Source organism: Seriola aureovittata, chromosome 11 (assembly GCF_021018895.1).
Source record: "Seriola aureovittata isolate HTS-2021-v1 ecotype China chromosome 11, ASM2101889v1, whole genome shotgun sequence".
NCBI lineage: Eukaryota > Metazoa > Chordata > Actinopteri > Carangiformes > Carangidae > Seriola > Seriola aureovittata.
The window spans coordinates 7,891,601-7,917,321 of NC_079374.1; the positions used below are offsets into that span (position 1 = coordinate 7,891,601).

At 41.7% G+C, this 25,721-nt stretch overlaps 3 protein-coding genes across 11 annotated transcripts in view; 2 read left to right on the plus strand and 1 right to left on the minus strand.

Annotated features, from left to right (window-relative positions):
• The window catches only part of usp9 (ubiquitin specific peptidase 9), a 38,892-nt gene extending 36,676 nt beyond the window's left edge, over window positions 1-2,216 (minus strand). For 6 of the 7 annotated variants that reach the window (XM_056388704.1, XM_056388705.1, XM_056388702.1 and 3 more), the window contains exon 1: window positions 1,795-2,215. The gene's annotated coding sequence lies outside the window, so the exon portion shown is untranslated. Of the gene's footprint in view, window positions 1-1,794 lie in introns of all 7 variants that reach the window. The other variant, XM_056388700.1, reaches the window with a different exon arrangement.
• A 2,673-nt stretch (window positions 2,217-4,889) lies between these two features.
• med14 (mediator complex subunit 14) lies at window positions 4,890-18,906 on the plus strand. 3 transcript variants are annotated; one of them, XM_056389544.1, is made up of 29 exons: window positions 4,890-5,364; window positions 5,897-5,923; window positions 6,043-6,148; window positions 6,568-6,741; window positions 6,886-7,015; window positions 7,154-7,282; window positions 7,461-7,568; window positions 8,416-8,548; window positions 9,035-9,185; window positions 9,296-9,407; window positions 10,287-10,412; window positions 10,615-10,693; window positions 11,071-11,230; window positions 11,357-11,551; window positions 11,878-12,012; window positions 12,107-12,183; window positions 12,303-12,463; window positions 12,720-12,866; window positions 13,219-13,433; window positions 13,673-13,942; window positions 14,790-15,036; window positions 15,585-15,707; window positions 15,920-16,096; window positions 16,234-16,472; window positions 16,606-16,785; window positions 17,043-17,150; window positions 17,550-17,675; window positions 17,807-17,996; window positions 18,120-18,906. In XM_056389544.1, exons 1-29 carry the CDS (start codon window positions 5,189-5,191, stop codon window positions 18,191-18,193), a joined length of 4,275 nt encoding a protein of 1,424 aa, XP_056245519.1. In that variant the 5' UTR covers window positions 4,890-5,188; the 3' UTR covers window positions 18,194-18,906. The 3 variants fall into 3 exon arrangements, with proteins under 3 accessions (XP_056245519.1, XP_056245518.1, XP_056245520.1); XM_056389543.1 differs by having other exon boundaries at window positions 4,895-5,364; window positions 13,189-13,433; XM_056389545.1 differs by lacking the exon at window positions 15,585-15,707 and having other exon boundaries at window positions 4,900-5,364; window positions 13,189-13,433.
• Window positions 18,907-20,136: 1,230 nt separating this feature from the next.
• si:ch211-218d20.15 (uncharacterized) lies at window positions 20,137-24,602 on the plus strand. Its single transcript, XM_056389546.1, has 8 exons — window positions 20,137-20,560; window positions 20,851-20,969; window positions 22,187-22,247; window positions 22,331-22,398; window positions 22,552-22,654; window positions 23,021-23,139; window positions 23,240-23,385; window positions 23,477-24,602. The coding sequence occupies exons 1-8, from the start codon at window positions 20,500-20,502 to the stop codon at window positions 23,583-23,585; spliced, it is 786 nt and encodes a 261-aa protein (XP_056245521.1). The 5' UTR covers window positions 20,137-20,499; the 3' UTR covers window positions 23,586-24,602.
• The last annotated feature ends 1,119 nt before the right edge of the window (window positions 24,603-25,721 follow it).

A 25,721-nucleotide genomic window follows, 5' to 3' on the forward strand; every position in this document is an offset into this window, starting at 1 on the left:
GTCAACAACAGCAAGTTAACATGTGTGCACTAATTTGGTTGATTTGACTTTTGGGGACATTTTTAAGGTGATACGAATAGGATAGAATGAGTGCTAAAACTGTGTTTGGTTTATCTACTGTTACAGTGTTTTCTTAGTTTAAAGGTAGTGAAACCACGTTATTTCCTATTTTACAGGTGGCCAGTGATACTTGCCTCCGCATCAGCAATTAAGGTTGCAGCTGTCACTACAGACAGTACATTACAGTCATTATTATAGGCAAGATCTAGCGAGTGCCTTTGGCTTGCTGGGACAAAATGTCACATCATGTATATAGAGCTACTATCAGTAAAACCACTCAGTGGCTAACTATCTACTAATGGGGGTATAGGGTGGATTACTTTCATGACGCACAAAAAACATTATGCTACGTCTTGCAGTGAAAAAAAGTGACAAATACACGGTAACAACACACGATATTAAGACAAACGTTGAGCTAGATGCAAATGCGGCCTTTTGGATTGAACCGGCTTTGTAACGTTAACGTTAACGTTATTTAAAAACCATTTAATGGACGGTGAAATCGGTCATGTACCATTGTGTGTGTTGTCGTGGAACATGTTAAAAAATTTAGACAGTGCAGGTGCATATACAGTACACGGTGACATTATGTAACTATGATTTCAAACTAGCGCCTTAACTACCGTTAACAGCTGGTTTAGTTAGTTAACGCCTGCTGCTAGCTAGCTGCGGCAACTAACGTTAGGTTAGCCTGCAAGGCGATCCGCCCAGACAGCAGAGCAGTGAAGGCCTCGTCCAAAGCCCACTGCGCTGAGACACGCAGGCCTCATTATTTGGTCGGGCCTGACATTATACTTGTCCAGCAAACCCTGGCTACAATACTGACGAGCTCTACACAGAGAGCTAGGCTGGTGCCTAAAATCATGATCGATCTAACATCACTTTCCCTTGCGTTATTGTTGACCAACTATGTTGAGCATCGACCGAGCTAACGAGGAGCAATCCAGATAAACAGTTGATGTTAGGTAGCCGTTAGCTTACGTGCGAGTAAATATCCGAAGGTGCATTTAGCTAACGTTTCTATTTTGACAAGCAGCTTGCTGATATGACTCGACAACTAATTAGTTTCCCCATATATACAAGGAACACTGCTATCTGTCTTAACGTCGCTTTGCAGCCATTTCAGCGTTCAAAATAAGTTAACCTAGCTAGCCATCTTAGATACGTTAAATATGTAAGTGACAGCGGAGTCGTCTATTTCCTGAAATTTAACTGTGTGTTCTGACCTGTATCGTCTGACGCTAACTTATAACTTAGCTAAAACAAACTGAAAATAAAATGTCGGAAGCCCGAGTGAAACAAAAATGATAACAGCAATACGGATTTGATAATGCTATTATTCATAAAATATTAAAATGGTGACAGGACGCTAACTAAATTTCAGTAACTTGTAAACATGATACGTTTAAAGGAAATGTTCCTTCTCAGTCTGTAGACAGTGCCGAGGACTATTTGCGGGTAGCTAGCGCTAGCTTGGCTCCAGTGAATCTAGCGGGGTGAGCTAATGAGACCACACGAACTGTTAAGACCATGAATTGCAGTTTAATCGCGTTGACATTGTCAAAGACTGAATGAGCAGCAACTAACAGAGAAAAAACCGCCAACGACTGAATAACACAAGTAACCCAAATGCAGTAATGTTACCTTGCATCCACCACCAGCTGACGCTAATACTAGCGGTAGCCAGCTAACAATCACCAGCCAGCGTACCGAGCTAGTTAGCTAACAACTCACCAGGAATTTGATATGACTTCCCCCTCTATTCACGGGCTACGTCCAGCCTTGAACGATGGTGTCGTCGTATATTACATAAACGTGGCCTATATCGGTGACAGTTTCGCAGGACAGAAACCTGTTACTAGAAAGATCTAATTCCTACGGTTTTCCCCCCTGCTTCTGGGTGTTTTTCCTGCGTCACCGGCGCGGTAACAGCCCCCCTAACTCTGTCTAGTCCGATTTCTAGGGCTTGTCACTTCGGTCCCAGCAGTCACTCACAACTTGAATCAGTTCAACATGGCGGAAGCGCAGTCGGACACAAATGCTGCTCAGTAAAAACAGGCCAGACGATTGTGTGAACTCCAGCAGAGAGCGTTGTCTGTCAGCTAGTTTGCGCTGCAACCGAGTGCAGTTCAGAAAACACAACACCCGCTGAATGGAAAGGGCATAAAACCCCTCTCAATTCCGATAAGCGACTCCGGCTCCAGCAGCAATATCCTATCCATAGTTTGGTTATAACCAGGAGATAAGAAAGCTGAGCGGCCCGGCGCACCTGACTCTATCGCCCCCTATCGCACGGGGTGGTCATACATGAATAGGTCATGTTTTCATAAAAAGTGAAAATAACAGAACACAAATTCAAAAGTATGTATGCACAAACTGACATTTCAGCACTCTCCAGGGAGGGTATGGTTAGAAGAAAATGGATAGGATACACTTAAATGAACGTAATGGCAAATTTTATCCCCAAAGGTTAAGCAATACTACTTATGGAAAAATGGTGATGATGGTTAATAAACTATGATTTCGCTAGGCCTATGGTTGAGGTCGAGGCAACTAAAAGACATTGGCTAAAGTTAGGGAAAGGTAGTCATGGCTGGATTAAAGGATAGCTCCACAGCTTTTCCAGACTGCCCATATGAACATTGAAGTGATTTTAAGTGACGGGGGACAAGATCCACGGTCTTGAGGCTTATATGAGGTTTCAGCCATCCAGATCCGATAAGTACAGTGGATGTCACAGTCGTTTTTATTAAAACTTCCCTTTTTTTTATTACAATCCTTCCTGCAGTTCACAAACACCATCAGTTACACAAACACAAATTTAATACTAAAATGACTGTAAATTTAAAATATATACACTTTTACTGGCAGACTAATGGAGCCTCACATTAGCTTTAAAGAGACTGGAATGTATTTCTGCACAGAACAATGTCTGCAGATTTCTCCTCATCACTTACACTGAAAGCAAGAAAAAGAAGGAATCTGTTAATGGTCAGTAGGATCAGCAAGCTAAACATGTTTCTTGGCACCTGATTATTGTTTTAAGACAGAACTGATTAACTATGATTCTATCCTTTAACCTGTTTAGAGGCCACATGGCAAAAAAGATGAATTATTAACCCCACATTCCTGCTTCCATTTGCACATTGTATACATTAGTCCTGCAATATTTCATAGCACTGCATTTAGTCTATGGTAATTTGATCAAACACAAATAAATGTACCCATGTAAGCACAATATCAGCTGCAAAATAATGTTGTTACAACTACATTTTGACACAGGGCCTCCAGATTAGGTAATAAAACAGGACCCACTCTTTGGCCCTTATTTTGTCGGTTGACATTTCACTTCAGAACTAGTGCAAATTCCCATATTCCTTCCAGTTCTAATAGTCAAATTATCAGTTAACGCACAATGAACTTGAGGTTTTAAGGGTCCTTGGAGTCTGGGGCACCAGTGCAGTTGTTGGCTTTGCTCAGGTGGTCATTTAGGTCATGGTTATAGTTAGGGTCATGTGGTATTTGTTCAGAGAACAAATCTCACAGGTTTGTTCCCTATCCAGTAGTCCCTGACCTGACATGCATGTCCTCAGACAAAACACCAAACTCCTACCTGTCTAATTAATGTACAGTAATATGACTTTGGAAGAGAGTCAGCCAAGTGCATAAAATATCATCACTCACTTTCTCAGTTGCTCAGTAGGGACTCACTATTTATTGAAAATGTACCGGAAGACTAGAAAAATGGAAAGACCTGTACAGTACAATGCAATCTAATATAATCTATAATCTGATAATGCAATAAATACAATTCAACTTGAAACGCTTCGTTTCAGGTGTGTCTTTCATGCTGCATACTTCCCCACCCTTTGAAGCCACCAAGATGGTGGGTTCCCATGGGAGAAATATGGGCATTATTACAAAATTAACATTAAAATTAACATTTTACATACAAAGAAAACACTAAAACCACCAAACAGTACAATGTAAAGTTGGACCTTTAACAATTTGTCAGTTAATAACTTTGTTGATTAGTCAGTTATAAAACAATTATGCCTAATCGGTGACTGTTTAGATTTTTCATGCCAAATATTTCATAATTTAATTTTATTAAATTTTTTTCTCAAATTAAATGACAGTAAACTGAATCATTTTGAGGTTTGACTATTGGTTGAACAAAAAAGACATCTGATTGACTCTTGGTAATTATGATTGGATTGATCAAGAAAATAATCAGTTTATTAATCCATAATAAATTGGTTGCATTCTTATATAATATGGTTAAAAACGAGCTCCACTTCAGACAGCTACAAGAGTAAAATTCTGCTTAAACAGTTATACATGAGTAATAATAAGATAATGATATAATATATAATATTATATTATAGTATAGTATATAGCATTTAATAAGAAATACAATATACTATATTGTATTTCATTAAATCATTAAATACACGATTAGATATGCTACTATACTACTAAGAACATTTTCCTACTTACATACTTTTCCTTAGTAAAATTATTGAAGCAGGACTTTTACTTGTAATGGAGTATTTTTACAGGGTAGTATCAGTACTTTTTCTAAGGTAATTGACCTGAATACTTCCTCCACCATTCTGTCATCTGTTACCAGGGCAACAGATTAGCGAAGATGTTAATCAGTAAATGGCTGAGTCATACAGGATATCAAACTAAGCCTATAAACACGTAGAATCACACACTTGTCTGGCATTGTAAACCTGACAATCAAATTGTTTGGTCCAGTTACCCCCTTTGGGCTGATGTAAAACACAGCAGTAAGAGGAAATTAGTGACTCTCGCTCCTCAAGGCTCCAGTCTGGGTTTTCTTTACAACCGGATCTATGGTAATCATTCCCGACAGCAAAGATGGCGGCTGAGCGGCGTTGAGTCTTCTCCGTAATGAGTTACCAGATTTGGTGTATTTGTTGAGTTTTCAGCTGAACGGGGAAACAAAGTCCATGCTGAGAAACTCGTGTCGTGGAAGAAATGTTGTAAGACTACGACGAAAATCTTTTCGCAAGGAGTTAGCCACTACAGCTCAATAGTTTTCCGTTGTAGCGCTGGGTGTGCGTCGCCGTTGCTAACTAGTCTGAATCGTCATTGTAAAATGGCTCCGGTGCAGATTGGGTCAGATGGGCAGCTCGTCCCACTCGGAGGTCCGGTAGTCTCGGGTCCACAGCCACCACCACCCGGGACCCCGGCCACGCACGGTATCCGACTGAGCCTGCTAATTGAGTTTCTTCTCCAGAGGACCTACCATGAAATTACCCTGCTGGCGGAACTGTAAGTAACAGTTTAGCATTGTAGGCCTCAAAGCTAACTAGGATAACTGGCGGGCTAATCAGCTAATGTTAGTAAACTGAGAGGATGCTCTTCATCCAGACGCTAAATCAATCACTAACCGGTTCATCATAAGTGCACATTTGAGACTAATCGAGAAGTGAGGGGATGTCTTTCACATGGCTGGTGATTGCCAAGTAGATAGGACAGATGACTACTGTGATGAGGGGGCGTACCGGTAAACAACACATTATAACTCCTAAACTTAAAGGTAACTAATGGTTATTTATGCAAAATAAGTGTTTGTGTTGGGCGATGAATATGTGCGACACCAGATTGATGATGGACCACTTGCCAGTTTTTCCTCACCTATTTATAAACTGAGAAGGGGAACAGTTTCATTTTCTGTATTAAAAGTAGACTCATATTATGGACGCACACATTATGGGCAGGCTATCTGTGATGTACTGTTTATGCACTTTAAGGATGAGGATAATGGCAGTAAATAAATGTTTTAATGTTTGTTTTATTCCAGACTTCCCAGAAAAACGGATATGGAGAGGTGTGTGTCTTCAAATCTCATTCAGAAATTTCTTATCCCTTCACTCCCTTATCCACTCATTCAGATAATCTGTTGTTCTGAATTTATTTGTAACTTTTATCTTGTGTTCCTTTTTTCAGGAAAATTGAAATTGTCCAGTTTGCTAGTCGAACCAGGCAGCTGTTTGTACGTCTGCTAGCCCTGGTAAAATGGGCAAGCAATGCAGGGAAAGTTGAGAAGTGTGCGGTATGTTGTTATTAATTTTTTATTAATTTAACCTTTATGTAACCAGGAAGACTATTGACATACATTTACAAGAGACACCTGGCCAAAATGGAAATGTAAGATAGGTGTTTAATTTAGTTTACAAAAATCACATACCAAGTTTTCAGCAGATTCTAGAGACTCTAAAGATTATCCATCTAGATGGTCTGGTCTGGTAAATGTTAGAAACAGGAGAAAGCATTTCACTAAGGTAAACGGGAAGTTCACCAAAGGTGGCTTTAAAGATAAATAGGTACATATGAATCTTTCTATAATGTAATTTTACTACCCCTGATATCACTCTTTTATAGGTGGATTTTAATGAATACACTTGCCTTGGGTCCATCAGAACACAAAATCAACTCACTCTTACTTCTCTCCAATTGTATCCATGGTAACAGATGATATCCAGCTTCCTGGATCAGCAGACCATCTTGTTTGTGGATACAGCTGATAGGCTGGCATCATTGGCCAGAGATGCACTGGTTCATGCCCGTTTGCCCAGCTTTGCCATCCCCTTCGCCATCGATGTGCTCACCACAGGGTCGTACCCACGCTTGCCCACATGCATACGAGTAAGTTTGTTAAAGTTCTTTTGCTGCCTGCTAAGACTGCTAATTTATATTGTTTTATGAAAAGATGTTGGGATTTAAACATCTGTCTGTTGTGTATTTTGGGTATGTCAGCATTTGTTCCTATGTCTGTTTCCATTTTTGTAGGATAAGATCATTCCTCCAGACCCCATTACTAAGGTTGAGAAGCAGACCACACTGAACCAACTTAATCAGATTCTGCGACACCGGCTTGTCACCACAGATTTACCACCCCAGCTAGCAAACCTCACAGTTGGTAAGAAGCTTGTATCAACCATCAGTGGTATATTTTAACTGCTAAGCATTCTTATCACTTTATTAGCATTTTTTTTCAGCTGTATTGGCAGGGAGAATACCTTATGTGTATGTTTGCTTGTGTGTTTGTTTGTGTTAGCTAATGGGCGTGTAAAGTTTCGTGTGGAAGGGGAGTTTGAGGCCACTTTGACTGTGATGGGAGATGACCCTGATATTCCTTGGAGGCTGCTTAAGCTGGAGATTCTGGTGGAGGATAAAGAAACGGGAGGTAAGGCATGCACTCGTCCAGCTCTTCTGCATACCAAAGTGGGTACCATTGACAAGCTGATAGACAATCAACTTCATTGCTAATGTTTTTCCCTTTCGCTTTTTCTCTCAACTGGTTTGTCTGTCTGTCACTCCATTCCCACGCTCCATCTATTCCCCCTCCCTCTCCTTATTGACAGATGGCCGAACCTTGGTCCACAGTTTGCAGGTGAACTTCATCCATGAGTTGGTCCAGGCACGTCTTTGTGCAGATGAGAAACCATTACAGGACATGTATAACTGCTTGCGTATCCTTTCTATGTCTTTGTTTGTCTGTGTGCACACATACACAGACATTTTGTGTATGTCCTGCCTGCAACCACTTGGCTTTTGTCCCAGTCTGCTTTGAATTACTGCAGTAGGGCGGGAGTGTATGTCGGAGCATATAGAGTATTGACTGGTCAAGCAGACAAGTGCAGCATTCCAATGAGAAACACAGCTGCAGAATTGGATCCTTCTTAACCCCCTCTTTTTTCATTATCAAACAACACAACTGCTGTTTGTTAAGGGCAGTACTGTTTTCACTACAACTTGTCACCCAGGGTGTAGTGAGGTGTAATTAATTCCTTGTAGTGTGTCTCGACACCTGTTGATAAGGAACTTAGAAGTTGATGTTTTTTGTGTCCTTGCTTTTGTGAAATCGAGCAAACCTACATTTCCTGCAAATTACAAGTGTCCCATCCTGTCAACATCAAAACCAATCACCTGATATTTGTAAGATGATTGTCAGGCAGTGATAACTGTCCCATTCTTCAAGCTGTTTTAACCCATGGTAAAATGTAGAGAGAAATGCAAACATCAAAGACCCTAATCAAGCATGCAAGCTGAGCACAACCATGCTAATCACAATGCTAATCAGTACATCTCTGTTCTGCCTCCCCACCCCACCAACGCTAGCAGTGCAGCTTAATGTGTCAAAGAGCAGTCTGTGTGGGGCACAAACACCCCTTTTACCAACAAAGTGTATGTGTTTCAAGGATATGAGTGTGAGTGTGTTTTGAATTTTAATGGAAAGATGTGTATAATACTTTATCTTTCTTCACCTGGACTTGGTGTTTTCCCACACTCTGTTTTCTTTAACCGCATTGTTTCCAGACTCCTTCTGTCTCTCACTGCAGCTAGAGGTGCTTCACTCTCAGACTCTAATGCTGATCAGAGAGCGATGGGGAGACCTGGTGCAGGAGGAGAGATATGTGCCTGCAAAATACCTCACGCTCACTGTCTGGAAGTAAGGCTACGTCCACACTAATACCTTTTCATTTTAAAACAAAAACAATCTGTCCAGAGGAGCGTTTTTAGTTCTGTATTGGACATAATCTCTGTTCATACTGACACACCTCAGAACGCATATCACATGACCATTCAGATACACTTAGCATGCACATGCTGATGTAAACAGGAAGCAGATTGGCTGCTCTGCAGTTGGTTAGTTGCAGAAAATAATACAAACAAGGAACAAAAAAGGCAGTTGTAGAGTTATAATGCAAAATTTAACTGCACAACAGCTGCTAGCAAAGACAACAAGGTCAGCTTAAGATTTTAAATTGCAGCCACATTAATAGACATGTACACATATACTTGCCTTTTAAATACCAATGGGTGCAACTATACCGTGTTTTCAAGAATATACCAAATGCATTTAACAATTACTACTTACTAATCCATACGGACCCATTATGTTTTTCTCTGTCTCCCTCTCATTTTGTCTTTCCAGCCAACAGGTTTTGGGTAGGAAAACAGGTACAGCATCGGTACATAAAGTCACTATCAAGATTGATGAGTCGGATGGATCTAAGCCATTGCAAATATCTCATGAACCTCCTCTCCCTGCCTGTGACTCCAAATTGATGGAGAGAGCTATGAAGGTGAAGTGAAGGTTAATGTTCTCCATGTAATATATAGTACAGATCAGTGTGGTTTATTGTACTAACATCTCACAATTTAAGAATGTTATTTTCTGTTACCCATTCTCTAGATTGACCATCTGTCAGTGGAGAAACTTTTGATAGACAGTGTGCATGCACGGTCCCATCAGAAGCTACAGGAACTGAAGGCCATTCTGAAGGCCAGCAACCCCAGTGACAACTGTATGTATGCTCTCGTCATTACAACCATTTAACACATTTTTTGTCATTTTAGCAAACTAGTTTTGTTTTCAACAGCAGCTGTAGCCTTGTGTAAATCAGTGAAAGAATTGCAAAGCTTGAAAAAGGAGCCATTGTTTAGCACGCAGAAGATGTCATTCTAACCTCAAAACAGATGTATTGGCAGGATTTTTATGGTATTAAAGTCTCACTTAAAACAATTGTTAGGTTCTGACAGAAACATTTGAAAGAGGTTTTGACTGCTGTAATAATTTCTCCATGCTCGACATTAAGAGATCCCTCTCTGATAGGGAGACATAATTCAAAGTCCTTGTTCTGTATTGAAATGTATACAAAAGTTTATCTGAGGTTGGCGATCTGAGTTAGCCAAGCCAAGTAATTATCTTCCAACATAATAGTTCAAAATTCCCTCTTGGTGTTATTATCACTCCACCGCAGCTCAGCATGGAAACAGTGTCTGGGGAAACCTAAAGAGGGAATTTTGCATTAAAAACACTTTAACATTGGAAGATACTCATTTGATTCCATTAATGCAGATTGCTGAAGCTTCATGCAGAAAGGGGCCGATGGTTTTTGTTCTCATTAATAACTGGGAAATCGCTTTAGGGATGGATCTTTTAATAGCCAATATAAATGGGAGACATGATTACAGCAAGTGTTTGTGTTCATATGTGAGTATTCTTTTGAGAGTTGAAATTGTGAACTTATCTTTTAATTATGATGAACTGCATGTTCAAATTGGCTCATAGAGCTGTGCTCTCCATGCCTCTACTATTCTCCTTTCATTAATGTACTGAAACTATGGTTTTGAGCCATCTATTGTATTGAAAAGAGATACTCATGTGTGTTTGTTTATTTCAGCATTCATCGAGACTGCTTTACCTACACTCGTTATTCCAATACTTGAGCCTTGTGGTCGCTCTGAGTGCTTACACATTTTTGTAGACCTGCACTCTGGCATGTTTCAGCCCATGCTCTATGGATTAGGTAAGTAGGAGCAAACATTAACTTATAACAATTTTTTTTCATGTTTGTAAATTTTATGTTTGTCCATTGTGTTGCTCCTAGTAAAAAATGTTGTTCAGGTTGTGTTTACATAGGGGAATTGGTTTTGTATAACAATAAATAAATCAGATAATTTGGCTGGGATGATTTAAAGTCATACTGGTGATTCTGCTTCTCTCTAAAGATCAATCTATGCTGGATGACATTGAAAAGACCATCAACGACGATATGAAGCGCATCATATCTTGGCTGCAACAACTAAAGTAAGTCTACCTCCGCCCTAAATATTTATGAAGCTAACAGTAAACAGTATTTCTTTTAGCACAGCTAGAGCAGTAGCAATTCAGTAGACAGAAGTGATGGGGAGCAAATAGTCAGCAGTAGGAGCCATAGTCCTGATGCCTGTTTCTAGCTTGTCAAAACTGACTAATTGCGGTCCGTAGTAGTAGCTGTCAGTAGCAACACTTGGCGAAGCAATTGGCAAGATGGGTGTTGATGAATTGCCAGGGCTTTTAGAGTCATGCACTAGTGAACAGTGTGAATTCTCTATCTGTGTATGAGTATAAGCTACGAACCCTGGACTTTTTGCAAATTAGCCTTCATTAAGAGACTGACTCTTTCTGTCTTGCTCTCTGGTCAGGTTCTGGTTGGGGGAGCAGCGCTGTCGACAGTCTGTCAAGCACCTTCCCACAGTGTGTACTGACGTCCTACATCTCTCCAACTCAGCCTCTCACCCTGTTGGCAACTTGTCCAAACACAAACTCTTCATTAAGCTCACACGTCTTCCGCAGTACTACATTGTGAGTTCCTTAAACAATATTTTCCTGAAAGGAGCTAAACAAAAATGGAAATTCCACTACCCCCCTTATTCTCCATCCATTTTTTTTAAACTCCTCTTCTTCCTTCTTCTCATCTCTTCTTTGTAGGTGGTGGAAATGCTTGAAGTGCCTAGTAGTCCTACAGCCTTGCAGTACAAGTACTCCTTCCTGTCTGTATCTCAGTTGGAAGGAGATGATGGACCCATGTGCGCGCAACTACTGCAGCATTTCAAGCCCAACCTAGAACACCTTGTCCAGGACACTACAACGGGGAGAGGTGCCCGACCTGGGACTAAGAGAAAGGTAGTCATTGCTAGAGTAGTCTTTCAGTAATTCACCACACAAAAATTAATGTTTTTTTGGGTTGTAATGGTTGCGATGCTGGCGTAGAAGTTTGAACTAGACAGTTTTGACCAGCTAGGAAAATGTGGGTGGGAAACATAAATAATAAATGCTACGCCCACCCTCAAAAGCTGTCCACAAGGCACAGCTGACAAAGACATGTTATGACATTCCAGAGTTAATATTTCTTCCTAATAATATAAAATGCCCCAGTCCTGGTGTAGCTGCGGCAGCTATGTGCTATGTGGCTTCATTGCTACGACATAACCTCCTGCTCTGCTCTGTAGATTTGTGGAGAACGGGGGGACCCAGAGCCAAAGAAGCCTAAGCGTTCTGGGGAAATGTGTGCCTTCAACAAGGAGCTGGCTCACCTGGTAGCAATGTGTGACACCAACATGCCTTTCATTGGCCTCAGAACAGAGGTAAGTCACAGTGCTCAGACAGTCCTGAATCCTTCATACCGTCATACGTGTGTATTCTGACTAATTCTGCATCTTTCTGTCTGTCTTCGGGAAGCTGTCTAACATGGAGATTCCAAACCAGGGTGTCCAAGTGGAGGGAGATGGCAGCAGTCATGCAATACGTCTACTGAAGTAATACATACAGTCACATTTATGCACGCATAATGGCAGCCAAATTTAAGTTTCTTTTAAGTATGGCAAACGTTGTCAAAGCCATTGTGCCTATACCGAATATTGGGTTTATTCCGCAGGATTCCTCCCTGTAAAGGAGTCGGAGAGGAGACCAGGAAAGCTTTAGAGCGGTCCCTGCTAGACTGCACCTTCCGACTGCAGGGCAGAAACAACAGAACGTGGGTGGCTGAACTGATGCTGGCTAACTGTCCTCTCAATAGCACACACAGCAAGGAGCAAGGTACATACCATGTCCACTGTTCTCACATAATCTAAATGTTGATATTTGTTTCTTTTATGAACCCAGCAAAATATTAAGGCTAAAAAGTTTTTTCTAAACTACCAAACCTAACCAACTGCATTGACTTTTTAAATTTATTTTCAATTAGATGAACCACTGGTCAGAGAATGTCTTGCTTACTCTGCTTAACATATGGGCTAATATCAGTAAAGGAAATCTGCCCCCTCTAAATGAACCTATCTGTTCTCTCTATTAGCATCCACGCGGCATGTTTATCTGACTTATGAAAACCCGCTGTCTGAGCCGGTGGGTGGACGGAAGGTTGTGGAGATGTTTCTGAATGACTGGAACGCCATCAGTCAGCTCTACCAGTGTGTTCTCAACTTCGCTCGTGCGCTGCCAGGTATATGCACACTTGTCTTATAAGCAAAGATTGCACTTACATTTAAAGCAATATCTGTGTTACTCTTGGATCAGTCAGTTCACCTGAAATTGGTAAGTATGTTACTGTTGTATTGCTGCAGGTAAAGTAAAAACACATAGTTTTACTGATCAGGTTTAATTTTTGTGCTGAAAACATTGAAGTCAATTGAGGTTAAAAAACGAAAATAACAGTTGTAAAAATTTAAATATCCAATGATATCCGCTTTTACTCCGATAAGTTAATTCTTGGCCAAAGAGACACCCATCTCATGCAGCTACATATTGTGACTGCTTTTTTCTAGAGATGCCATCTTACCTGAGCCTGTTTTCAGAGGTGCGGCTGTATAACTACCGTAAGCTGGTGCTGTGTTATGGCACCACCAAAGGCAGTTCTGTCACCATCCAGTGGAACTCCAGCAGCCATCGTTTCCACCTTGCCCTGGGGACTGTGGGGCCGAACTCTGGCTGCTCCAACTGCCACAATATCATCCTCCACCAGCTGCAGGAGATGTTCAACAAGAGCCCCAATGTGATGCAGCTGCTGCAGGTACACAATTGCGCAGCCACAACACGCACATGTGTTCTTGTTAGATCTGGATCGAGTGATAATTTCAAGTTTCACATTTATTTCCTTGAATTATCTTTTATTCTTTTCTTTTTTTTTGGTCATGCTGTTCACATGCCCCTAAAAGAATACTTTCAAACTTTACTCTGTTTTATGTTCTCTATTACTGTGGTGTTCTTTTGTAATTTTCTGATCATGTTTCTATTTATTATCTTCCTCAGGTGCTTTCTGACACACAGGCCCCTCTAAATGCAATCAACAAGTTACCAACAGTGCCCATGTTGGGCCTGACCCAGCGCACCAACACTGCCTACCAGTGCTTCTCCATCTTACCCCAGTCACCCACTCACATCCGCCTGGCGTTCCGCAACATGTACTGCATAGACATCTACTGCCGCAGCCGCGGAGTGGTAGCCATCAGGGATGGAGCCTACAGTCTCTTTGACAACACTAAGATTGTAGAGGGCTTCTACCCTGCCCCAGGACTCAAGGTATACCAGTTAGTATAGTTTAGCTGGCTCTGACTCTGACTCTGTCCAAAGTTTAAAAAAAAAACAGCACCTATCTTAAGTCAGTTCTCTGGAGTTAGAGATTGCTAGGTTATAACCGGAAACTCCAGGAAGTTTCTGTGCCTGACCAAGAAAAAACCCGACAAAAAGCCCCCTTAAAACCTCAAATTTTTGTTTTCATTTCCCCTGTCATCACCCCAGTGTGAAACAGTCATAAATTCTGTGTGTTGAGGACCTGAACAATCCCTTTCTAATCGGCACAACTAAAGAATACTACTGCATTCCAAAAGTAAATCTATTGCAGATTGGGGCGGCACAATTAATCAAATATTAATTTCCATCACAATTAAATGAACATGATCAACTGGGAAATTGATGTTTAAAATATGTGTTCAGTCATAGTAAGCTCTGCTGCATACCAAATCAAGTGCCTCATAAACTACCAGCCAGGCACCAGGGCGCAATCAAGATGTTTTGGCTTCACTTTTGGGGAGTTGTCATGCGGCTGTGCACTCTGCAGCGGCACTTCAGATTAGAAGAATAACAACGGAGAGAAAAAATGGAAATCAAATGTCTGGAGCAGAAGGCAAAGAGCTAGTCCCTAGAAATGGATCATCATCTGTTGTTTGGAAGTATTTTGGATTTAGGGCAAGTGATGTTAAGCAAAAACAAATCATACACAAAGAGGGCAGGAGACTCAAACTAATCATGATTATCACATTGACCATAAATGTGCCATCCTAATGCAAATATACAGTTTCATGTTCAACAACTTCAGTGTTCTTGGTCCAGCTTTTTTACATTAACTTCTGTCCTTCTACTCTTTTAGACATTCCTGAACATGTTTGTAGATAGCAACCAGGATGCTCGCAGACGCTCTGTCACCGAAGACGATAACCCGCCTTCACCGGTGGGTGTAGACGTGATGGACAGTCTGATGAACCAGCTGCAAGCTCCACAGCAGCCACAGACAATGAGAGGGGGTACAGGAGGTGTATATCCTCCTCTCACTTCACCGCCACCAAATTACCACGCTAATGTAACTCCACCATCCATGATGCCCACCCAGTCACCAGGTAATGGCAAACATGGTACTTGATATTTGTCCAAGTGTGTGTGTGAGTGTGAGAGAGTGTGAGTGTGTGAATAATATCTTGTATTGTTTGTGTCATCTGAGCTTGTTAAGTTGCCATAGAGCATTATAACCAACAAACCATTGTTTTGGAATATATCGCATTACTGTCACCAACCTTCCTCCTGACTTGTGCAGTTGCTGCAAGAACAAATTGTGTGCATGTCAGAGAGAATGAGGAAGAGCAACCATGTGTGCCCATTTTAATTTTTTGAAACCATGGAATCAGTTGTGTTCTTCATGCAACATGCACACACTGCACAGCTAAGAGGGAACAAAGCATGCTTTTAGCCTTGCTCCTTCCATTCCTCGCCATCTCAGCCCGCCAGCCAGAGACTACAGCCCTTCCGCCCAGCTTTAGCGTGCGTGTGTGTGCGTGTGTGTGTGTGTGTGTGTGTGTGTGTGCGTGTGTGCGTGTGTGTGTGTGTGTGGAGAACTTGTCAACCTCTGAGTCTGACGAGCCCTTTGGTGTGTGTATGTGTGTGTATGCAGGGAACATCCATGCCTCTGGCTCCCCTAGTGGGGCTCTGAGGGCACCCTCTCCTTTCGGGCCCACCCCGTCTCCGTCCTCTCTGGGCATAGCCATGGGTCAGACCAGCTTTGCCAGTCCCCACGGTAAGCAGAAGGGTGGCCTGGTGGTAATTCTGGCCTGCTGGGCAAGGGCTGGAACGGGCTGAACTAGACACTTGTGGGCTGCAGACACGAGCAAGCATATGACAACTAATCTGTAAAGTGTGGGCACACAGTGGTGTATTCATCTCACTGCATTTGTTGTTGTATGTTAAGTGTTGCTATGTGCCTGATGGCCGCCTCATGTTTTAACCTAGGTGCTCTGGACCCCAGCTCTCCATATGCCATGGTGTCTCCCAGCCATAGAGGCCAGTGGCCAGGCTCACCCCAGGTCTCAGGGCCTTCTCCTGGGGCAAGGATCCATGGCATGTCTCCTGGTAACCCGTCGCTGCACTCACCGATCCCTGATCCTCACTCTCCACGTGCTGGTACCAGTAAGTTCTGCTTTCTCAGTGTTGCCTCACATGATTAAAAAAAAAATGTTTTCTTCCATATCCTGTTTATGTAACACTTCAATTACCATGCAAAACATTGTGTTTACGCATTTTGTGTATCTTTTTCTTCATTTTAGGTTCACAAGTCATGCCTACCAGTATGCCTCCACCCCGAAAGCTACCTCAGCGCCCCTGGGCTGCCTCCATTCCTACCATCCTCACCCACAATGCCTTGCATGTGCTTCTGCTACCCTCACCCACCCCCTGCCTGGTGCCAGGCCTGGCAGGAAGCTACCTCTGCTCGCCACTGGAGCGCTTTCTGGGTTCAGTGATCATGAGACGACACCTGCAGAGGATCATCCAGCAGGAACCCAACGTGAGTGTTGCACAAATCATGCTGCCAGGGACATTGGATGACAGCTTCTTTTTTTTTTTTTTTGTTGCTGGTTCCCTTAAATTTTGCTGTGTGTTCTCCACTTATTTCCCCTACTCTGTCAACTCTCTTCCAGTTGTCCATTGTGAACTCTAATGAGCCTGGGGTGATAATGTTCAAGACGGATGTGCTAAAGTGCCGGGTTGCTCTCAACCCAAAGAACTACCAGACGTTGCAGCTCAAAGTCACTCCAGAAAACACCGGTCCCTGGTCCCAGGAGGAGCTTCAGGTTCTGGAGAAGTTCTTTGAGACACGGGTATGTAAAGGCAGCGTGTGCTTAAAGGTCCAATTCATGAATTACTTGAACACGTACTTGAATAATATAGAAAGTTTTTCTCAGCTTATATATAAAGTCAAAGTTTTAGTTCTTCTATTAAAATTCCTGTCTGTTAATTTGACAGTGATGACTGGTCCCAATCTTGCATTTAGATTTTTTATTTGTTTTTGGTAATATCATCCACTTTTTTACATCAATGTTGATTTTTCATTCTTCTCTGGGTGTCGTCTGTTTAGGTTGCTGGTCCTCCCTTCAAATACAACACTCTGAATGCCTTCACAAAGCTGCTGGGGGCACCCACTAACATCCTTAGGGACTGTGTGCGCATCATGAAGCTGGAACTGGTGGGTAGCTGGTTTGTTTATAAGTTGCATGTATTTGATTATGATAGTGTGTGAGCCATGGCAGTTTATGTGGGGGAATTAAGTACTTTTTATTTTTACACAAACTGTAGAACATGAGAAAATTATGTGGCGACATCTTTACACCGTACACCCCCTTAAAACACCATACGCCTTGATGAACCTATCTTGTGCATCTGTGTACTGCAGTACTGCAAGTGTGGCACATTGCACAGACTGTACTTGTGGAAGTGTATGTGAATGTATTCTACTGTACTTTATGATAGTTTAATCATCCTTCTTACTTCTTGATGCATTTCTTCACCTTATGTAAAGCACTTGGAATTGCCTCTGTGTTTTCAAGATGCTGTATAAATAAACTTGCCTTGCCTCTCTCTGCAGTTCCCTGACCAGGCTGGACAGCTGAAGTGGAACGTCCAGTTCTGTCTCACCATCCCTCCCAGTGCTCCTCCCATCGCACCACCTGGGACCATCGCTGTGGTGCTCAAGTCCAAGATGCTCTTCTTTGTAAGTCACAGCAGAGCCTCATAATTAGCTTTGCAAAACCAGGACAAAGGTTACACACTGTACCTGTGGAGCATCATTTGAAGTACATTAACCAGCCTTACCCTGTGTATGTGATCTGTTTTGGCTCACAGTTGCAGCTGACCCAGCGTATCCCAGTGCCCCAGGACCCAGTGAGCATTATTGTACCTATTGTGTACGACATGGCCACAGGCCTCACTCAGCAGGCTGACATCCCCAGACAGCACAGCTCGTCTGGGGCTGCGGCACTCATGGTCTCCAATATCCTTAAGAGGTTCAATGAGCTGCACCCCGCAAGACAGGGTGAGAGACTGCACTCCCACCTAATGAACACTGAATAATTTACAGAACAAGTGATATCAAATTCAGTTTTGTTATCTGTACAAAATGTCTTTGCTAACACTGACTATTTTCTTTTTCTCTCAGGTGAGTGTACGATATTTACATCTGTTCACGAGCTGATGGCCAACCTCACTCTACCCCCCGGCACTCGTCAGTAGAAACAACAAATTCAGAACCAGTACTGGAACTCGACTGGAGTCCCTTTGAGACCGAGGATAGGTCCATCATTGAGCTAAGAAGAAACAGGAGAGTAACAGCTGTGGTCCCAAGACATCAAAATCCAGCATGTGTCCTTTCTGCTTCAACCACTGGACTTTTGACCTGATGTATTATCACTGTTATGAAAGGGAGTACAATATGTACAGTCGTGGACCCACAGTCTTTATTCTTGATAGAAGCTTACAAACAAGATTTACTGTTACGGTAGATCTCGGACAAGGGGGGCATTTGATGCAAAAGGATATAAATGTTATTTTTTTTCCTCGAGGTGCACTTGTAAACAAGATTATCTATTGAAATTATGGTTGTTTACGAAAATAATGTACATTGTTGTATATTTGAGTGTTGAAAAGAATCAGGTGAGTTAGAATTTTGCTAGAGCCTTGTCTTCAGTTTTTTTTTTTACAATGCCATACTGATATTATTGTAGTATCAGGAGATATATTCCTTAGCACACTATTTAAATGTCTTCTTGCCTTTACGCTGTCAAGACCTCTGAAGTTTTATTTCAAACTTTCACTTTGGATACTGTAAAACTGTGACAAACTTTATAAGCCAGTTGTATTTTACTAAGACGCATTTTGAGTCTTGATTGAAAGATTTGAGACATCTTGTCTGACTTTGCTATTTAATAAACCAAGCCCACAGCTGGTTTGTGCTTTGAGGATCCTCCACTGGCAGTGCTAAAACAATCGGCTCATTTACTCATGTAAAAGTAAGAATACAACACTAGGAAAATAATAAGTCACCAAAAGCTTAAGTATAGAAGTACTGGCAACAAAATGTACATTGAGTATCAAAAGGAAAAATAGAAAAAACAATAGCCCCCCTCCACAGTGCTATATATCATCATATCTTACTCTTTGACTCCTCTCTGCACTTTCACTCAACAGCTCCACTTAAACAGACTCACCTTCATTCAGTGTTTACATTTTATTGAATGCCACTTCACAATTTAAAACAATTTCAACTGCAAATTTATTAGCGGCGGGCAGAGTTAAAATTTTCTTCTGAAAGTGAATCCTTTGTTACTTATATGGTGGGATTGCTGCAAAAGTAATGCATACAATCTCTTCACTATAAGCACTATTTTTTTCACATGCATAAACTTGCAAACATCTATTTTGCAGGTTAACAAAGATTGATTTACAACTACAAATTATTAGTACTTTACAAGGTCAAAGTCATGCTGACACTAATTTGACCCTAAGGTGCAGGGGAGTAAGGCCTCCCCCTACAGCTGGCTTGCTGGCTGGTCGCAGGGCCCTCTGGGGGAAAGTTAGCCGCACCCTGCACCCCCGGCAGCTAGGTTGCATTCAGGGCCCTGCTTTTCTACTTCTTCCATGTAGAGGATTGCCACAATAGGAGATGCTGGTGAGCCCATAGAACTGCCATTCTTTTGTCTGTTGGTCAAACAAAAACAATAAGACGTCACCTTTGGTTTTAGTTTTGTTTAAATATTTTTTTGCATATGAGAAAATAATCAGCATAATCATAATCATCAATAATGATGCATAGGAAATAAATAGGAGTAAAAAGTACTTTCCTTCTGAGTGTAATGGAGTAGATACAAAGCAGTATAAAATGAAAATACATGAGATGAGTACCTGAAAATGAAATAGTTGGTTTCTTTCCACCACTATAGGTCAGGTTTGTCTGTGGTTGTTATTACTGTGGAAATAACAAACCTGTGGAAAACACCTCTGCTTTATAAGGTGCATCCCAACCAAGTGATGCTTTGCTCTTCATCCCTAAAACATGACATCATTGTGTAAGGCTGGTCCTCAGTCTGTGTGGGGGGGGGCGAGGGGCGTTCAAAACTGCAAATCACAGACGGTTACTGCACGACTGTTGTTGCAAAGGGCGTGGGCATTGTTTTGTGTTTTTTTTTTTTTTTTACTCTTGTTTCAGCAGCTTCAGGGATCTACCTGGGGGTAATGGATGTATTCATCACCTTGCCGCTGTGTGTGAGCATCGTCACCTGCGAGGAAACGACGAATTACGGATGAGGAGAGATTGTGTCGGCGTTTATTCACCCTGCCTGAACGTTTGACACTCGAACGCACCCTTTGCGATAGATAATTCCGACCAAATGAAATAAAATAAATAGACTCTTATCTATTTTTTTTTTCTCTATAGCCTCGACCAGGCTATTGCCCGCGCTTTCACGAGCTTCATATGGCTTTTATCAGCGGGACAGATTTAGGTGAATAGGTGTGATAATCACAGCCGGCTCCAGTCAGTTATGGCAGTAAGCACATCAGAGCCGCTCTGTCAGCCGTGCGATTACCATGAAGCGTTCAAAGGTAAGTCCCTGCATCACCCGCTCGTTTTTATCTCGCTGTTTGTGGAAACGTTTCAAGTGTTCAGATTAAATTACCACTCGGAAAAGTGCGCCCTGCGGAAACGGGCTCCGTCTCATTTCAACACATTGACCACTCCCCTTCAGTGTCCATCAACCATCCTTCCTTGGACCTGCAGGAGCCATGACATATGCACATTGTTTCACAGGATGCGCTTTGTGTTTATTAAGGGGTGAAGGGAAAAGAGGGGTTTGTCAGACAGGCCTACTGATGTGGATTTGCTTTGTGGTTAGTGGAGCTACAGGTGAAGAGATCTCTGATGCCTGTTCAGCTGGGTCCAGAGCAGGTGGGCCTGGAGATGCTGTGTCTCTGTGGGCAACTGGACCTCCTCATCAGGGCACAGATGCAGCAGGTAGAGTAACCTGAGCACCAAAATGCATCCCCTTCACCTTAGCTGACAAAGCCCACATTCACCCCCACCACTTTCTCCTCAGTTTGCATCAATTTACATCTGACTGTCAAGAAAAAACGTAAGTAAAAGTCACGTGTTCCATCAAAAACTAGTTAACCACAAGTGCATCTCCATCAGCAAAACCAAAGCAAATAAACAGGCATCTAATGCACTATACACAGCCATTAAACGAGAGGCAGTTAGCGGGGTGTGCAGTGTCTTAATTATATCAGCTAATGTTAGCCATAGATCATGTTCTATGAAACTGACACTGACATTGAGCTGATGTACAAATTAATGTCCATACAACTACACTCAGGAGGCATTTACCATCTCCTTCAACCCTTGTGTTTATGTTGGCATCAGCTGTAATTACTCATTGTCCGGGGTCCCACAGACCTCACTGTTGTGTGTGTGAAAATAACAATGAATAATGATATGATGAGGTTGTTATTCACTGTTACTAGATAAGTTATTCACTGACAAATAAATGTACATTATCCAGCAAGGTCTAACTCCCTGTGAGTTGTCTAATGAATTATGAACAAACTTTTGCAGAAGTCCAGTAATAGTCCTAAATACACTTATTTAAGATATGGGAGGGGTAATGCTGCAAACAAAGTGCTGTCAAAACAAATCACAGGGATACAGCATATGAACTTCTTCTCCATTTACCATGTTTTAAGCTGATGTTTCTACCCAAACAGAAGTATTGCATCATTTTCTGTAGCTGACTTCTGGAACAGTAAAAATCATATGCATATACTGTAGGTATAAAGTTAATAAAACATTGTTAAGTATGTTTATGAGCTGTTAAAGGGGGGCCCAGTCTAAGGGTCAGTTTATTTTTCATCTAAGGTTTTTTAATTTGCTACACCATAATTCACATCAAGCTGCTTGGATCAAAACCCAGCCATAAGTCATTTCCACTTTTTTTCCCCCTGTATTATTGACCTCTTTCAAATGTCTTTGTATGCTCGCCCAATATCACTCAAAGGCAGCATTAGACTCAAGAAGGTCTTTGCCAGCTTAAATGCGATTTGCCTCAAAATCCCAAGACATACTGTATAAGCTGATTTCATGTCCACCGTGTCTGTCTCGGTGTTCTTAAGCATTTCGCATCGCTCTGTATAGACGTGCCTCCTTTTTTCCTGTGACTCATATTTTCTATGTCACAGTTCCAGGAGCAGTTAGGACAAGGCTGCAGCCCAGAGGAGTCAGACACTTTCCAGGCTCAAGGTGAAAGTGGCAAAGAATCGCAGAGTTTCATTTGACTTGGGTAGCTCCTGTATGTTTGACATTTCTGTGCTTTATTCTTAAAGGATCAGAGATTCTTGACCAGATGCTGCAGTGCCTTGAACATCTACCAAAGCCTATGCCACAGCTGGAGGTATCACATCAGACACTAAACAGAGCCCTATTAAATTATGTCCTTAATTATTTCCTTAATTATTGGGAAATAATAGACAGGTAAAATAAAGCATTATCAACTTGAATTTTAGATAATTGTAGCAGAAATCAGTTGGTTTTTGTGTTTCCTCAGGACTACCTGGACATAGTGGGTCTGTCAGCAATGTTTCCTCGTGTAGAGGTGTTCCTAATTCAAGGCAGCCCCGTGGAAATGTTGGAGAGGCCGCCGATGGATGGTGAGAAAAGAAATATATCCCCATCCTGCAGCGCCAGGAGGAAGATACATTTTTCAGTCTGTTTTAATTTTTAATCACAGAGTATCACATGCATAAGTTTAGGAAAGCATTTGAAACTGCTAGCAAAATTGTGTTTCTAATTGAAGAAATGCATTTGCTGGTAATGAAAGCCTGGACATCCTGCACAAAACTCTGGATATTGCACAGTAATAATGTACAATCTTTTCGTGCTTATCATGTTACATGTGGATGCCCTGCAGTGACCAAAATAACATAGTTAAGACCACTCCCTCCTCGCAGGTTAGTTACATGATGAAAACACATTCCTGTGTTCCCAAAAGAGTGCAACTCCTGTTTCTGTTGCAGAATACTTCTTCCACATTGCCAAACTGAACCAGCTCTTGGTGCTGAGTCAACAGCTAGAGGAAGACATCAGACACCTTGGAAGTCATAAATACATCGCCCACCAGCTCTCAGTTATATATGTGAGGAGAATAAATCACAATTTTCCTCTTTTCAATAATGCCCTGTTTTTTAAAAAATGTTCTCCTTTCAACTGATTTTTTTACCGTCTCTTTTTTGCAGCAAGTCATCAGCTCTTTCAGGGGAATTCAGGTCTTCTCTGAAATAAAGAAAGATATTGAGGCCAACTTCAAACAGATGAAACAGTCTCTAGTGATAGACGAAGGCTCCAGGCATGAACCTCAGCTGGCGGCCCACTACATCAACTGGTGAGTTAAAATGCAAACGTTCAGGAGGAGATGGAGGAGATGATGATTAATGCAGCAACCTGATAACAGCCGTGTATTATTCTGCTTGTAGGATATTAGAAATAACTCAAAGCTTGACATCGGTGGTGCTGTCTCTACCGGAGGAGCTGACGGAGGACCTTCACCAGGCTGTGACCTTCATGTCCCAGTTCCTGTCCTGACTCACCCTGACAAACTCCTCCGTTTCTAGGAACCCTGACGTTATGATGCACCGGGTTTGTTCAGGAGTCTCCTGCTTCTGAATGAACTGATGTTGTTATGACTGTGAAAAGGTGCTACACAAGTCAATTCAACTGATTGGTGGTGGGATTGGAAAGCCTTCTTCATTTACAAATCATCTAGGTTTTTATATTGCCCTCCTCAATCTGGCCAATATTAACCCCTACGGTGAGTCAGTTGTTTGGAAATGAATGTAAGTTTGCTGAATCCCTCCTTTGCACTACTGTTATAATTTTTTTTAACCTTACGTGAAATAATAAAATTGAATGCAATAGGAGGTGTGTTTTGTCTACGCCTGTCATGGTAACGTGTAGATCCTCACTTCAGACAATTTGGTTCCACCAGGTAGATGTGGTCATCTCGAAGAACAGATCTTTGAGGCAGACATTTTCACCTGTCATGGCAAGTAAAGCACAGGTGTATGGCTGCAACTAAAGATTATTTTCATTACTGATCAATCAATGAATCATTCTGCATAAAATGTGCCTGCTATAGTTTCCCAGATTTTGTATTCAGACTTCTTATTTTATTCAATCAACCATGCAAAACCCCAAAATATCCCATCAGATGTGACAAAGAAAAGCAGCTAATTAATTTCCCTTTGATCTTCTAGTTAATTAATTGACTAATTGTTGCAGGTGTGCATAGGTGTGTGTGTAGGTGCACAACTATGCCTTTATTTGACATGACATTGTAGAGAGACAGGGAATGCAGGAGCAGAGATTAGGGGACATGCAGCCAAGAGTCTGGCTGGCCGAAAGATGAACCGGGGACTCGCTGCTCAAAGCGTTTGCGCCAGGGGCGGAGGGCACAGTCTATATTCAGGGGACATGCTCCCCCGGGGAATTTTACTCCTCATTCACAGCAGCTACATTCACTATTTATTGTATCAAGCCATTTGTACATCATTTGGGGGGAAACATGAAAGTTGCACAGGAAAATAAATCATCTGCATCAGATTTTGAATCGAATTGTTCTCTGTTTCCATCACTCTGAAACCACAACACAACAAATTCTGACAATGACTAATTTCCTCTATTGCCACATAAAAAGAGGCAAAAACTGTTTGATTTTTGTTTGAATTTACATAGGTGGGGAATGAATTTGGCATAAACAGCATCGCTAATCTTGATGCTAGAGTGCAGTTCACAGATTGAATGATTAAATCCAGGACATAATAATATGTGCTGCTCTAACTCAGCAGTCATGGATCCACAACGAGGCCAAGTAAATATCTTTGTGTCAGTTTGTGGTGATTTAATGAAGTGCAAATGTGTACTATGAAAATAATTGAGGTACCTGCATTATTACTTAATCTTGAGGCACCATCTTGTAGAGCTGCACAAACCTTGAAAGATCAGATTAATCTGATATCCCGACAACCACCTCCAGTGGCTCCAGAGAAGTCCCCCAGCCTTCCTGGTCAGTTTGTTCAGTTTGTTGGTGTCACTGGCTTTGATGTGATGCTGCTGCCACAGCAGACAGCAGCAAAGTAAAAGTATGAAAGTATAAGTAGGAAAATTGTAAAGCAAGGAGAGATCAAAATTACTGCTGTAAACTTGCAGGATAGTGTCACCATTTTTCAAGTCTGTCTTAAAAACACACGTCACGTGCCCATGTATTCAGTGGAACAGGTTTGGCTTGCTGTAATCCTTTTTAGTGGTTGTAGTGACCATTACACAATCCCTTCAACCAACCAAGTGGGCATCATCCACAGTGTTTTTAGTTTAAAAAATTCCCTCTTTGTGTCCTTGTGAACTGTGTTGTTGAGCTGAGATGAAGGGATGGATCACTGATGATAACAAAAGCCTCATATCAACTTAGTATAAATAATAAATAACATATTAACTTGAGATAAAATTTGAAACGTGTTATTTCGCAGAAAGAGAGCTGTGGATTTTGTCTTACATCGCTTACAATGACGGTGCATTAAGAAGGGATCTTATGAGGAGCAATGATCACAACAAGCAAACCCTTGTTGAAGTGATTATAAGGCCGCCTGACTATTGTTTTTAGGCAGGCTAGAAAAAAATGTGAGCCTTTGGTATGTAAATGGCTCCCCCTGCTGCTCAGTTCCT